Raw genomic sequence first — 15299 nt, 5'->3', positions numbered from 1 at the left:
TAAGTTATAAATGATGAATTTTATCAGTAAACATGTTTAGGTTTGATAGGAAATCAAGTGTTGCATATTTTTCATTTTCCACCCATGCAGCCCCCCCGCCCGCCCCCCCCCCCCCCGGCAGGAAAATGGTTTTTCCATGGCTTCAGAATGTCTGGAAATTTTACATCTCAAAGTATGGCTGTAGAGGTAGCAATGGGTTACCTTGCTGCTATTAGTCCCTTTAAAAGCTAAATAAACTATCCCTGCTGCACTGACATAGAAGGGGCTGCTTGGCCTCTAATGCTTGTTCTTTTTTAAAAGTTATCTTAAATGCATATACTTCATACCAAGTCAGGTAGCTCAGTATTGTGCTCTCTGGCCTACTACCTGAGATTGGCCAGTCCCCCCCTGGGTACCACCAGGACTTTGGTCCAACTGATGACTACACATAAGTTTTCCTAGTGGGGCAAATACAGCCTCCCTGGGCTGTTTCAGAACAGGAAAATGGGATAGGGAGGGAAAGGCTTAAGGCCTGCTTCTTCATGCACTGCAGTCTTGATACAAACCACGTTCACCAAGGGAAGTTCTGAGCATGGAACTCCCAGTGCACATCTGATCAAAAGTTCTCATAGGAGATGGGAGGACTTAGTAATATAAATAAACCCAGAGATTGCTTAACTGTTAGGGACTAAGCTGGGGACCTCCCACGTGTGGAGGGTGCTTAACCACCAATCAATAGCTCCTGTCTGGAAAAACTTGAAACAAAAATAATGCATAACATGCAAGAGTAGAATTCTCACTGGGGAGGTTACGAGCAGAAAGGTATCCCTGACACTTGGGTTGGCAATGGCAGCGATAAAGACTATTTAGGAGGGAAAATGTCGCACTGCTCATGACTTGCAAATTGGGAACGGTGGGCATCATGCCTGCAACAGATAAGTAACTGTTTCCCACCAATCCCAGCATCCTAAATGATGATTAAAGAGATCTCATTGCAGGAAATGAGGCATTTGTCAATTAAATGCCACTCAAATTGTTTGGATAAAAAGCCTTGGCAGATATTGGCCAATTCCTTGACTTTATGGGCCCCCTTACTTCAGAGGCTCCTAAAATGGATTCTCTGTGCAATTCCCTCTTTTGTTAAATCCTATCTTTCTGTATTGAAAAGGGCGTGAAAAGGAAGGCTGATACTACTACCTCCATCATCACCACAAGCAGTGAATCCTCTCCAGCCGCCAATGAGCTCAAAATTATAAAGATCTCCTCTAGAGAGGAGCGCAAAGAGTCTACAGCAAAGCCAGACCTGCCAGACTCCCAGCATCCTCCTGAACCGATCAAAAACAACAAGCTAACAGCCCAGCTACAATATTGTAATGAGATCCTTCTAGAAATGTTCTCAAAAAAGCACACAGCATATGCTTGGCCTTTTTATAAACCAGTAGATATTACTGCCTTGGGCTTAGAAGACTATCACACAGTTATTAAACATCCGATGGATCTTGGAAGTATTAAAGTAAGTTGGAAGAATTAACTAAAGTAAGTTGGTTTTGGTACAATGAGCGTTAATCTGGTTACTTTGGCAGGCCATGTAAAGTTACCCTTTTTTAGATCTGCAAAGGGTGGGAAAGCTTGCAACTTCTCTAAGGGATCAATTATACAATATGCCTGGCATGTGTCAGGTCACGGGTACATTGAGGACCTCACCTTAAAAATAGTAGTGCTCATTCGCTAGGAGCTGCAAGGGGAGGTGAAGGGACTAGCAATCAGGAATGGGGAGGACGGAGAGGGGAGCTACAAGAACAGTTGGGGAGAAATGGGTGGGTTTTCAGAAGTTATTCAAAGGTGGGGAAGGAGATGGCTTAATAAACTGGGAGGAGAAAATGGTTCTAAACATAGCAAATGGCATATTCAAAGGCTAAGATTGCTATAACAGCGTGGCTAAGAGAATGAGCTGCAGTCAGAGAAATCCTGGTTCAAATCTCAACTCTGTCCAGTACTCCCAAGGAGGCTTTAGGCAAGCCACTCTCTCTCTCCCCCCTCAGTAATATGGGGATAATTATGAACCACCTTCTATGGCTGTGATAAGGGCTGTAAGCTAATGGACGTGAAGTGTTTTGAAAACTGAATACATATTGATATAATTGCTTATTAATATTAACACACATGTGGGAATTTTCCCCTGCTTTGGTTAATGTATGTTACTGCTGCTGGCAAATTATGCTTTTCCTAAGCTGTCGCAGAACACCCTACTTTGGGTCCTCCGAGAGATCGAGACACACTCAGTGGCCATCCCAGGCCGCCTCCTGATGGTACATCGCTCTCTCCTGATCTCACCCAATACTTGGAAGGTTTCCCCTGCTTCTCATGGGTAGTTCTGCTGCCCACCAGCTGCTCAATTAGAGTATTAGCTGATAAGAGGACCAGCCCAGCACTCTGTTTGCATAGCTGTTTACAGGCGCCACCTAGTGGTCATGTCTTCTCCTTTCGCTCTGACTAGCCTTCACAGAAACAGCTTACCACACTCGCACACTCCTGGGGATCTACCAATTGACTGACCAACTGCCTCCCTCCCCCAGGCTCCCTTTTAGTGATGTGTTCAAGTGTGGCTTTTTGTGGTTATGGATGGCAAACTTCCAGCATTCAAAATAATAAGAAATAATAAGAAATTTATTTAATGTCCACGCACATATTCTGCACAGTAACAAATTGAGCAAGGTTACAAAGTAAAGTACATACACACTCTGTCCCTTTTCTAACATACCCAAACAATTGTTGTTCTAGGGTAAGCATCTTATTTTTGAAATTATAGCTTTCTGTCAGTTATCCATTATCTTGCATCTTGGTCCAGACTGTCTGCCTCTTTGTATTGTCGAAGGCTTTCACGGCCGGAGAACGATGGCTGTTGTGGGTTTTCCGGCCTGTATTGCCGTGGTCTTGGCATTTGTAGTTCCTGATGTTTCGCCAGCAGCTGTGGCTGGCATCTTCAGAGGTGTAGCACCAAAAGACAGCGATCTCTCAGTGTCTGAGAATGAATAGTCCCAAAGACACTGAGAGATCTCTGTCTTTTGGTGCTACACCACTGAAGATGCCAGCCACAGCTGCTGGCGAAACATCAGGAACTACAAATGCCAAGACCACGGCAATACAGCCCGGAAAACCCACAACAGCCATTGTCTGCCTCTTTGTTAGCAACAGGTGGTAAGGGAGGTCATCAAGATGGGGCTCACATGCAAGAGTTCCTTGCTTCAAGTTATTCCCGCAATAGACTTCTTAAAATATGCCTTGTTCTTTTCATGTCCAGGGAATTCAGTCTCTCCTTGCTCATCCCCCTACCATTTATCCCCCAAAGTCTCTGTCACCTCAAAAATGTCACATTCTAGCCAGGTTGTAAGATTGACCTTTGATTGTTTTCTGCTGGTTAGAAACATTTGCATAGCCAAGTATGGGGTGCTTGTGAGCACCATCAATGGGATGGGGATGCTTGAGTACAATTAAACACTCTCTTGTTTCCTGTCCTTGTACCAACAGAGAATTCCTTGGAATGAATAGTCCCAAAACGCTCAATAGTGGGATGTACACCAAAGTAGAGTGCCTTTTTCCACATAAGCTTAAAATGTTACTATGCCCCTCTCAAATATTGTGAGAGAGCATGCACACATGCACACGTATCTACCGCAGATGTTGTTTTCAGCAGTGGTAATAATTCTAAACAAAGAAAGCACCCAAGAGATACTTTCTATGAGGAGGACATGTATAGTGCAACCCTATGCAGAGTTACTCTAGTCTAAGCCCACTGAAATCCATGGGCTTAGACTGAAGTAACTCTGCACAGAATTGCACTGTTAGAGATCCTGCTAACATGCTATTTACGTTGGTCTCACTAGTCCATATGGAACAGCAGCAAACAGGGCATGGACATCTGGTTGGTATGCCAATCCAACTCTAATTCAGAACATCAGACAATTGTAAGACACTGAACTGGCAAGAACCCACAATTGAGTCCTGTGGGAAGAGATCTTTTGAAGCTAACTTTCAGAGAGACATGCTGGATTGGAGAGAAGAACATAGCTAGAGGAAAGGTCAGTGAAGAGGTGGTACTGTAGCTTTAGACGAAAGATGATTCGAATGTGACAAAAGGGTTCTGACAGCTGATAAAGCAGGGGGAAAGGTGAATCTTGGGCTATTTTGAAAGAGAAATCATTTCTGGCTACACTTTTAAGAAGGGGTAGAGAAGCCCTGGCACAAGAACATTTTGTTTGGCATCCAGGGCTAGATCTCTGCCCAAGCAGCCAAGACGCTGGCAGTGGTACAGGAGAAGGAAACGGGCATGGCTTATGCCCATCATCTCTTGCCATGCCTGCATAACCACCCTACCAAGGCAAATCCTCAAGATGCTAGTAGCCCTGCAGGGGACTGGATTTGCTCCAAGTGTGTCTGGCCAAGTACAACCCTCATCTCTCTCCCCACCTCCATTTTATTTGTTGGTACACCAACTTCTCTTCTCGGGTAGATAGTACTAGTACTTTTTTGGCACTTAAGCCAAACAGGTTGTCTACCCCTGCTTCCTGTTATAGACCTATAACAAATGTTTGAAGGCCCTTGCCGAGCACCATCATAGATGTATGTTCCTACTTTAATTAACTAAACAAGGTTATATTGAGGAATAAAATGGTGTTGTAATTTACTCAGAAAGTTTTATGGGTCTCACTATTTTGTAAACTTGCAATTTCCCAAAATAAATATTAATTTTATAGTGATTAAAGAGAGAGACAAACACTGATCGGGATACAATTTTGAATCTTAAGCTGTTCTGTTTTTCACAGAAAAAAATGGAAAACTACGAGTATACACACATACAAGAATTTGCTGCTGATGTTAGGCTAATGTTTATGAACTGCTACAGGTATAACTCTCCTGACTGTGAAGTGGTAGCAAAGGCAAGGAAACTTCAGGTGAGTGGAAGTTAAAGTGGCTTTTCCGAAATCCCAGTGAGAAGACAGTCCCAAATGTCTTCAAAAACGTCTCAAACATGCATTAAAATCCTACCATGGGACAGCTAAACCTCTGTCACACAGAAGTTTTTAAACTGAGCAAACTTTTCTTCCATGAAGGATGTCTTTGAGATGCAGTTTGCCAAAATTCCAGATGATCCCACGTCACCCAGGCCTCTCTTGCCCACCACCACAAGAATAGTGGCATCTGTGTCTAGCGAAAGCAGCAGTGATGACGACTCTTCTGAGGACTCGGAAGAAGAAAGAACAAGGTGCCTTGCAGAGCTCCAGGACCAGGTAAGTGGCAATAGATGTGCAACTAGCAAATATTCATGAAGGGGTTGGAGGAGGAATTTTGTACTCCGACACCAACCTAATTTCTTACTGGTAATGGCAAAAGGAGGTGAACGGAAATTAGTTGTAAAGGGAAGTTTCAGTGCAAGTCTGAATTTCCATATGGGAGAAGAAAATACAGTATGTGGTGTTTATTTAATATATTATTTGTTAAAAAGGGAGCTCAATCATTGTCTTGACATGAGGCACACTTTTGAAAGAGTCTGGGTGACTGTTGGCTGTGTGAAGTGCTACTGAAGCTCTTGCCCACAGCGCATCTCCACCCAGCATAATCAAAAATGTCTTGCCACAGGGGCTAGCCTGTAGGCATGTGGTGCTCGTGCACTACACTCTGTGAAGAGGCAGCTACTAAGCTTAGTTTGCAGGTTATGCATGCCCGTCGGATAACAGAGGATGACAGTTGCAAGGAACTCTGGATATATAGTGATACTTCATTGAGCATTGCTGAAAAGCTGTTGCATGCAAAGTGATGCCACATCATGTTTGATCAAGCAGCCAAAATGAGGCCTGACCTCGAGTTCCCAACCTCCAGGAGGGTCCTGAAGTTCTTCCTGAATTAGCTGATTTTCAGAAAGCAAAGATCAGTTCCCTGAAGAAAATAATACTTCCAGAGGATGAACTTGATGCCCCTGCTGAGATCCCCCCTGCCCCCCCTCCAAGTCTCCAAGAATTTCTCATGCCAGAACTAGCAAACTATGCTGCAAAGCCTCCCTCCTAGTTCAGATATTTTTTCAGACAGTTATTTAATGTTTAGTGTTCATGTAGCTCATAACCTCTATGGATTGTGCTGTGTTTCCAGAGCTGTGCTATAGGTTTTACACCAAATTAGGCTACTTCCCATGTTAACTTGATGGCAGACACACTTTTTTTACACAGAAGAAAAGCAAATCACTGCTGATTTTGGCTCCCTTTCAGTACACAACGTGCAAAAGTTGAATATACATTAAAATGCACAATGTGTACTCCCTCCTACATTTCTCTTGGTCATGTCCCTTCTTTTTGCGTTTGACTTTGTACAGGTTATGTTTTAATATAGAAAGCAGATGTCTTTTCACATGATGTGATGATCATTACATGAGATGGCATGACTCATAATCATTCCTGGAATACAGCCAACCTTTTCCCAGCCAAATTTTCTGCATCTGGTGAATGCAAACGCCTATAAACTAATCCTGTTAGTTCTTAAGTATTGATCTGCTTACATATCTTTCTCTTCCTTGCTGGTGGCCTTCCTTTGCAACTTTTCTGTCATCTTCCTCCTCGGCTTGCAAGTTCAGAGAGAAATGAGGTGAAATGCATGGATTGCCTGTGTGCTAAAAAACTATTTCTCCTTTTTCCCTGACATCATATCACTATAGTAAGTGAGAGAGAATGCCTTGGGTATAATTGACAAGTAAGGACATAGTTAATTATCTTTTATTGGTGGCTGAACAGGAAGGGGCAGGACTCCTGTAATTCGCTTCCTTGTCTATTCGGAATTTGCTTTGCTTTTATTGGCTGCAATTAGAAAGCTGCTTGTGGCCATCCACATGAGGGAAAAAGAGCCAAGCAACAGTATGTGAAAAGGCTGGTCTAGAAATGATGAGCTACACAAAAGCCGTGTGGTGTTTTCGTATTAGGTAATTGTCCTGCTGTAATAAGGTAGAAATGTTAATGTCTGTGCTGTGTTGTACTTGAACACCACCAGATGTCCAAATAGGGCTGCCAAACTTTAAGTGGAGGCTGGAGATCTCCCAGAATCACCCCCTGATCTTCAGACTATAGAGATCAATTCCACCTAGAGAAAATGGCTTCTCTGGGAGTTGGACTTTATGACATTATTACCCACTGAGGCCCCACCCTGCCCACCTCAGGCTCTGCCCCAAATCTCCAGGAATTTCCCAGTCAAGTGATAGCAAGCTCTTAACTTGCTATCTCTTGATTGGGAACTGGCTCTTAACGATTCATTTTACCCAAGATATACCTTCACACTACTTCCTACCTAATTGAATTCTTCATACCCTCCCCTACTTTATAAAGAAAAGGATTTAAAAAAATTGGTCATTTTGCTCTTTTGTTCTAGAGATTCTTCCTGTAATTGCTTTTCTAGAGACTTCAAAACACACGGCAAACACTTTATTGTGTGTGTGTGTGTGTGGGGGGGTCTTTTTGATAGCTTAAGGCTGTTCATCAGCAATTGCAAGCTTTGGCGAAAACAACTCTACCCAGACTGAAAAAGAGGAAGAAAGGAAAATTGAAGAGAGAGAAAAGAAAATGCAAAGTCAAAAACATGTTGAGAAGTCAAAAGAAGAGAAAGATGAAGAAAAAGAAGAAAATGTCTTTGAACATGTAAGATGCTTATGTGGGTGCAAATCTGTGCTGTGTACTCTCTGCTGTTGGCACTACTGTTAGCTCTCTTTTTTTAAAAAAAAATCTCTCTTGCAGTCGATCAAAGAAAACCAAGCTGCAAGATGAGCCAATACACAGTTCTGAAGATGAGGACAATGCCAAACCTATGAATTATGATGAAAAGAGGCAGTTAAGTTTGGACATAAATAAACTCCCAGGAGAGAAGCTTGGCAGAGTAGTCTATATTATACAGTCAAGGGAGCCTTCTCTTCATCACTCTAATCCTGATGAAATAGAAATAGACTTTGAAACTCTGAAAACATCTACTTTAAGGGAACTGGAGAAATACGTAATGGCTTGTTTAAGAAGAAAGCCCAAGAAACATTCTGGTGTGTATGTAATGTCCTCAGAAATATTAAGAAAAACTATATGGGTTTTTCTAAAGCAAGATGGGATGTAGTCCCTCACCTTTTCCTCATGTCCTCTTCTCTCTGTGCCCCCCCTCCCTTCATGTGTATATGCAGCAAAGAAGTTGAAGGATGAACTTAATTTTGAGAAGAAACAAGAATTGGAGAGGAGGCTCCTAGATGTCAACAGGCAGCTGAACCCTAAGAAACAAAATGCAAAATGTAGGTAAACCCTCAGCACGGAGTGTGAGTGTGTACAGGTTTAATTTTTTTAAAAAACCTCTCTGCAATTGCATGACATTCTTGGAGAATGGAGATCTTGCAGCTAGATAATAACCTAGTTATCTGGCAAGGTCCACAGTAGCAGTAGAAACTTCAACACTGCCATCCAACAGCTTTTAAAGCCAGTGTCCTCTAGTGCTGCCCCTCTGCTTGTTTTGTTAATGGACTTCTCTGCTTTTGTGTCTTTGCAATGTGTCGTTGCATTGTTACCAGCCTTGAGTCTAAGGAAATATGGCAGGATATAAACATTTTTTAATAGAATGTGGAATAATTTCTGTTTTTCTACTTGTCTTGCAGCTGAAAATAATGTTGTACCAAAGACTGTCGGAGGACCATCTCGGCTAAGTGAAAGCAGCAGCAGCACCACCTCTTCCAGCTCTGATAGCAGCAGCAGTGAATCCAGCTCCTCTGTTAGCAGTGATTCCGAGTCTGGTTTGTGCTTGCCTCTTTTGCTCCCTTTTAAAAAAAACCCCTAAGCTTCTTGCAGCAGTGGGCCTGGCATCTTTGCTGCATTAGGTTAAACTGGATTTTCCTTCTGGGAAAGTGAAGCACGTGGTTAAATTGAAAAACTTGATTCCTATTCCTATCCTGGCTTTATTCATTCGTACATCAACCCTTGGCTAGCGGTCTTGCAGTTTTTGCCCACTTCACTTGGAAATAACTAGGAGTACCTTTTGGATAATTTTTGACTGCATATCAGGCACAATATGGTAATACAGAATGGAAAGTGGAAAAGGCTGAGATGAAGGCGTCTTAGCTCAGTGGCAGAGCATGTGTGGGGTCTCAGATCTGAATCACTGTGTAAACTGGAGTTGCCAGTCTTAGGCAGCACAGCTAGGAAAGACCTCACCATGAACTCTTGGTCCACTGCCAATCAGAGTACTGTAGCCCAGTTTGTCTAGTGAAAGTGGTAGCAGTTTATATGCCTTGCATGTACACTCTACCCATGCCTCTGGTATGGGAAACACACAAGCCAACTTAAGCCTGTTATATGAAATGAACAGAAGTGTTCACTCAGCATCTAATGACTGAATTTTGAAATAGATTTCCAGTTTGTTCCCATGCTTGCCAGGTGCCACTCAATCAACTGTGTAGTCTTCTTGTAGTCTGCAAGAATGAAGCTTTCAGGACTTGTCAAAAACAGTACATTGAGATACTGGCCTGCTTTGTATCATTGTGTGTTTCCTGCTACCCTGAACAACAAGAGGTTCTAAGGGGAACACAGCCTGGGTTAGTTCACTTTATTGTAATATTTGCTTTATTATCAAATATACAAGAGGAGTACAGAAAGAGGCGCCTACAGAGCAGCAGATCTACTACCTCATGTTAGATCTTCAGAAAGAGAGACTGCACCTCCCTGTGCTTTGGCCAAAGCAGTGCTGTCGATGTGCTTCCCTCTGTCTCTGTTTTCCAGACTTTTCCAGACTGTTGCTTCTCTTGATCTACTTGCTCTCTCCTCAGCTTGGGAAAGTTCATCTCCTCCAATCTCTGATGGATAGAGCTATGAGGACATCATCACAACACTAGCATCCATTGAGGAACTTTTTTTTTGTGGCTGTTAATAGGTCCTGGTTCCCACCAGGGGTTACTTAAGATCAAGAACAATCAACTGTGATCAGATATCAAACCCACAACCTGACAAAGGGAACTTTGACTCTTGAAAGCTTTAACCCTGGAAATCTTGTTGGTCTTTAGAGACCTACTAGACTCGAATCCTGCTCTTCAGCCCACAACAGGACAATACTTGGGATGTAGATCTTTGTGTGATATAGGAGTTGTGCACAATGTAGTATCTGATGTGAAAGACCATGTTAATGCATATGTGCAGAGCCCTTGTGTCAGTTATATTATTATTTATGTCGTAAAGAGGGGCTTCACACACTTTCACCACGATCCACACCCCAAGTTCCTGCATGGCTAAGGACGTTTGGTGGTAGAAGGTCATTGTGTGGTGGTGTACCTTTTAAGTTAATGGTCCTAAAGAGGAGATGAGGAGACCTGTGCTGGAAGTTATTGGCATTCTAGACTATATTACCATAAATGGAAGAAGAAAAGAGAATAGCCAAAAGACATGCTATGAACAAATGCATTAGAACATCACCATAAGTACATTCCATAAAGGTTACATTTCTCCATATTTTACAGAAATGCGCCTAAAGCAAAATGGAAATGTGCAGAAGGATTTATTTTGCAGAGAGCAGATTAAGGTAAACTTCCCCCACCCTTTGTTCGAATATAAGCCCTTGTTCCCCCTGCTCAGAGCCTTCTGCTGTTCCTTCCACATATGCTGGCTTCAGTGCATGAATTAATGACACACACCTCTTGACTATGAATTTATCTCTTAAGATGTATCTCATCTTTTCTTAATCTGTTCTTCCATTATAGTTAAGAGAGTGAGCACTACCAAGTCCCTAAATGCAGTCTTTTATGAGATGTTTTGGAATGCAGAAGATGCTCACATATAAAAATGGTAATTAATAAGGGCAATTACGATGGTTGTTGTGGGTTTTCCGGGCTGTATTGCCGTGGTCTTGGCATTGTAGTTCCTGACGTTTCGCCAGCAGCTGTGGCTGGCATCTTCAGAGGTGTAGCACCGAAAGACAGAGCTCTCTCAGTGTCATCTCTGTCTTTTGGTGCTACACCTCTGAAGATGCCAGCCACAGCTGCTGTTGAAACGTCAGGAACTACAATGCCAAGACCACGGCAATACAGCCCGGAAAAACCACAACAACCATCGTTCTCCGGCCGTGAAAGCCTTCGACAATGCAAGGGCAATTACCATTTTTCAATTTCTTCAGATGCCGCCTCATCAAAAAGTATCCTGCAGTATTGTTCCTCGAGCACAGAGCATTTTGCCTACTAGCACACAAGTGCAAAGATCAACAGAAGCAAGGATCCCCCGTTGGTTACTACAACACTCTCAGCCTTTACAGCGCACCCCTCTTAAACGGCCAGAACAAAGCAGCTTCTCTCCACCAGGTAAATACTCCTTTAAAAAAAAAAGATCTTGAGCGGGTCCTGATGATGCAGTCCGTCCAGGGGTACCATCACAGTCCAATCTTGAATGCAGCAGCGCAAGCATTGTGGCCGAAAGATAAAATTGTATAAATAATGTTGTTGAGAGATCCTAGAGGTTTCATGGGCAGTGATACGAAGGTTTAGTTTTTTTCAATGAGAGAGTACTGGAGACTTAACAATGTCTTTGTAGAGCTGGACCTATTTCTCCCCACTTGAGTGCAAATTATTTCTAATTTGTATCTATATTTAACTGTTTTCCTAATCTTCCATTCCTTTTCCTGTCCCTGCCTTCTTCACTGCATACTTTACTATATTATGGAATATGAAGAACAAATTACACATGATTTGCAATGGTATGTTTGGGCAATACTTCCACAATACATTAATACTGCATGGAAAATGGAACAAAAGGAAAGTATACTTTTTTTTTGTAGGCTGATTTGTCTTTACTGCAGTAACTTGTTACTGCAAATGTGCAGCGTTGTTTTCAGTAGGTCAGCACATTCAGTTCAATAGATATAGGGCAGGCTGATTGTAGAGCTTGGTGTATATATGGAACCCCACAACTAGATGGTACTTCATTGCAACTGCAGAGGTTTTGATCCCAGCTGAAACAGAGCTAGACGAAAAAGTCTGCACGTTTTTCATCTAATTTGGGATTTTAATCTTGCATGAGTGTGTCGTGATCACAAAAGTGCCACATCTACATGTGATGCGGCTTGCTGGACCCAGTACTAACAATTAATAGTGAACTGAAGCATGCAAAAAACTATGCTGATATTGGATGAACTGCAGTTTTTAAGTGGGGTAGTATATCAAATGGAGATAACTACAGGAATTATTTCAAGATACTTGTAGGCTCTCTTTGATGGCTTTCCAATGGCTTGTACATTGAAAAGACACTGTTTGTGCATTGCTGAGTCCCTTGGGCTTTGTATCTAAAAGTGGCGTTCTTGTTTTTTTCACCTCTAGGCATGGTGGCTGTTGTGTCCCCTCTACATTGCACTCCAGTTAAACAAGCAGCTCAAAGCAGCTTATCAGCAACCCCCCCTTCCATCATCCAAACTCCTCCCGTGGTCTCAAAGGTAAATATAATCTACAAAACTAGGCTTTTGTTGTTCATTGAAGCCTCTAATGTCTTGGTACTTCTGATAACGTATGTTCATGGGAGGCTCTTGAAGAGGGCTTCTCTTTACATGGCTGACAATGGGGGCCACAGCACTTGGTCTAAGATTGTATTATTCTACTCTACTCAGCTAAGTATGGAGCCTTCCTCTGCTTGTAGGATACAAACCATTATCCATTAAATATGGAATAGCCAATTGAGGTCCTGAAGTTATTCTTCTACCTAGAGGTTGTTGGCTATTCCAAATACAAAGGTAGAGGACATGGAACACTGAAACTGGGTTTTATCAAAAATCGTTGCAATTAATGCCTTCATACATGGATACAGAGCCTGTCTCCTAAATCAAGTTATTTGCCTATCTAGCTCAGTGTTGCTTCCTCCAACTGGTAGTGGCTCGCCAGGGTCTCTGCCTTTCCCAACATCTATGGCCAGAGATCATTTAACTTGAGATTCCAGGGACTGACAACCTGGAACCTTGCGCAAGCCAAGCTGCTTGCTGTCTTGAAGCTGCATCATGTTGATAGACATCTCATGCAAAAGGTTGTACACCATCACCGTCAAGTCTAGTATAGGTTCTTCCAGGTGCTCAGCTGATTCCTGATTTTCTTAGCAGTTGATCAACAAACATTAAAATTGGTTTGGGTACGGTTCTTCTGCATGTCTGCCCTCCCTTTGCGTTTTTACAGTTGTGGAGCCAGTTTATTTTCTTCCTCATGTCCCTTTAATCAGGATTTTCAGGCGAGGGAGCTGTTGTCATTGGTGATGTCACAGCACTCCCCTCTTTTTTATTTTTTTCACACGCTTATAGTGATATAAGAGCTGGATTTTTTTAAAAAGAAGAGAAAATGAACACATGGCCAGTCTTTGTATGGGGAAACCTAAAGTGGGAGCAGCTCCACTACATATACCTAAGTTGTCTCCCTCCTTCTGATCCAAACCAGAGAACCCCATCTGGGCTGACCCAGAGCCTGGAGGCAGAGGCTGGCACTGGTGGGGCAAACAGACCTTTGTTGGGATGGAGTCCAGAGCAGAGGCAGCTACGTGCTTTTGAAGCCACACTGCTTTTCCTGGCGCCAAAAGTGATCACCTTCCCTCCCCTGGGCCACAGGGCTTCTGCAGTTTTTTTTTAAATCGTCAATTTCATATTGATATTTTGGCTGGCCATTGTAATAATAGGTGCAGCTGGTTCTCTGAATTCTCAGCTTTCATTTTAAAAAATCTGTAGCCCCTTCCCTTGTGGAGATATAAGGAAAAAGCCATAACTCCACAATGGAATAGGCTAGTGACTTACTTTTTTAAATGAAAGCTAGGAATTCAAAGAACCTGCTGCACCTATTATTACAATGTTAGGTCAATGAAATAGTTTTTTTTTTAAAGTTGAAAACAAAACCAGGAGGGGGGAAAGGAAGGTGGGGGTGGAGAGTGATTCAATGATGATCAATGCCCAGTCATTGAAAAGTGGGTGAGAGTGGGCAGGACAAACAAAGCCAAAACAAAATGCATGAGGGAAAAAATCAACTCAAAATCAGCTTCCAGAAAAAGATTGGAGTAAAAGTGGTTTCAAAAGAACTGTAAGGAATGGGGTGGGGTGGGGGGGAGAATGACAAAAAAAACTGAAGCAAACAGTAAAGGTAAAAAAATGCACACAGATATAGGGGATAAACTGAAGCAGAATGAGGCAAAAGGGATGAAAACCCCTTGCAGAATACCCCATTTAGAAAGGTGGGTTTAAAATGTTTTTGTTTTGTACAAATGTGTTTGGCTAATATTAATAGGCTGTAAAAGTGGAATGTGTATGATTCGAAGAAGGCTTTCTAAAATAGTGGGATGCAGTCATAGGGAGAAGGGATATGGAGTGAGAGAAGTAGTCCCTCAACCATTCTTTTCAAAGAACAAAATAGCCTGGTCTGCTCCCTAAGACTAGAAAAAGAAGATTATCTTGCACTTGCTGTGTGTGGTAAAAGTCTCTTGTCCCCCTGGTGACATACAGCTGAGGAAACTCATCCTGGGGTCATCTGGTTGTCTATCTGGGTTCAACAGTGTTGACCAATCCCATCTTTTCTAAGACTCTGAACTTTTCCCATAGGTATCTTGTTCCTCCTCCCCAACTCTCCAGTCAAGCGGCAGCAAAGGTAATGGAAAAGCATCATTCCAACAAATACAAGCAGCTGCTCTCCAAAATACAATTCCTTTGGGAACTACTGAATCAAAATCTAGTAATCAAGAACAAAGTATGTATTCTGGTAGTACAAATGTATCAAGGCCTGGGATATTCACTTTAAAATGAATTTTTGTGACTATGCTGATCTAGGATGATCAAACTCTATTGCAGCAGATGAGCCTGAGGTACGTTTCACTCGATTACTATTTTAACCGTCCAGGCTGTTTTAAATGGAGAAGGGAGTAGCTATTCATTGAGTGAGATTTGGATTGTGGAAAAAGACCAGTTGTCTGTAAATGTCATAAAAGCAAATGACAGTAAAGATTTAATTTGAAGATTATTATTAACTACTTGGATTTTCAAACTACTAGGACATTTTTGTACTTTGGAATTAATTAAATTTTGCCTGGCTTTGAGAGTAGCAGTAATGCAATGAAATGCCTGGATTCTAAGAAAAAGAGATCGAGCAGAGGGGAGAGGAATTAATAATAATAAGATCTCGGAAGTGTTACTCTGAAGTCGCCTGTTGCAGCATCCAGCTCCTGTAAATACTGCTATGTAACGGCATGAACTAATTTCCCCCATGACTGAAAATGGTGCCCCACGATTTAAAAGATGGAATAGGTAACTTGGCCTATCTGCTCAGCAGTATT

General features: G+C 42.3%; 1 protein-coding gene across 1 annotated transcript in view; it reads left to right on the top strand.

Annotated features, from left to right (window-relative positions):
* The window catches only part of BRDT (bromodomain testis associated), a 45047-nt gene that overhangs the window by 13092 nt on the left and 16656 nt on the right, over positions 1 to 15299 (top strand). The window contains exons 5-15 of the mRNA XM_054980360.1: positions 1148 to 1492; positions 4803 to 4931; positions 5091 to 5267; positions 7480 to 7652; positions 7749 to 8041; positions 8177 to 8285; positions 8601 to 8773; positions 10487 to 10548; positions 11140 to 11320; positions 12332 to 12444; positions 14572 to 14617. Of these exons, the coding sequence (XP_054836335.1) occupies positions 1148 to 1492; positions 4803 to 4931; positions 5091 to 5267; positions 7480 to 7652; positions 7749 to 8041; positions 8177 to 8285; positions 8601 to 8773; positions 10487 to 10548; positions 11140 to 11320; positions 12332 to 12444; positions 14572 to 14617 (1801 nt within the window). The remainder of the gene's footprint in view (positions 1 to 1147; positions 1493 to 4802; positions 4932 to 5090; positions 5268 to 7479; positions 7653 to 7748; positions 8042 to 8176; positions 8286 to 8600; positions 8774 to 10486; positions 10549 to 11139; positions 11321 to 12331; positions 12445 to 14571; positions 14618 to 15299) is intronic.

Source organism: Eublepharis macularius, chromosome 5 (genome assembly GCF_028583425.1).
Source record: "Eublepharis macularius isolate TG4126 chromosome 5, MPM_Emac_v1.0, whole genome shotgun sequence".
Taxonomy (NCBI): Eukaryota; Metazoa; Chordata; class Lepidosauria; order Squamata; family Eublepharidae; genus Eublepharis; species Eublepharis macularius.
This window is presented reverse-complemented; position numbering and strand designations above follow the sequence as displayed.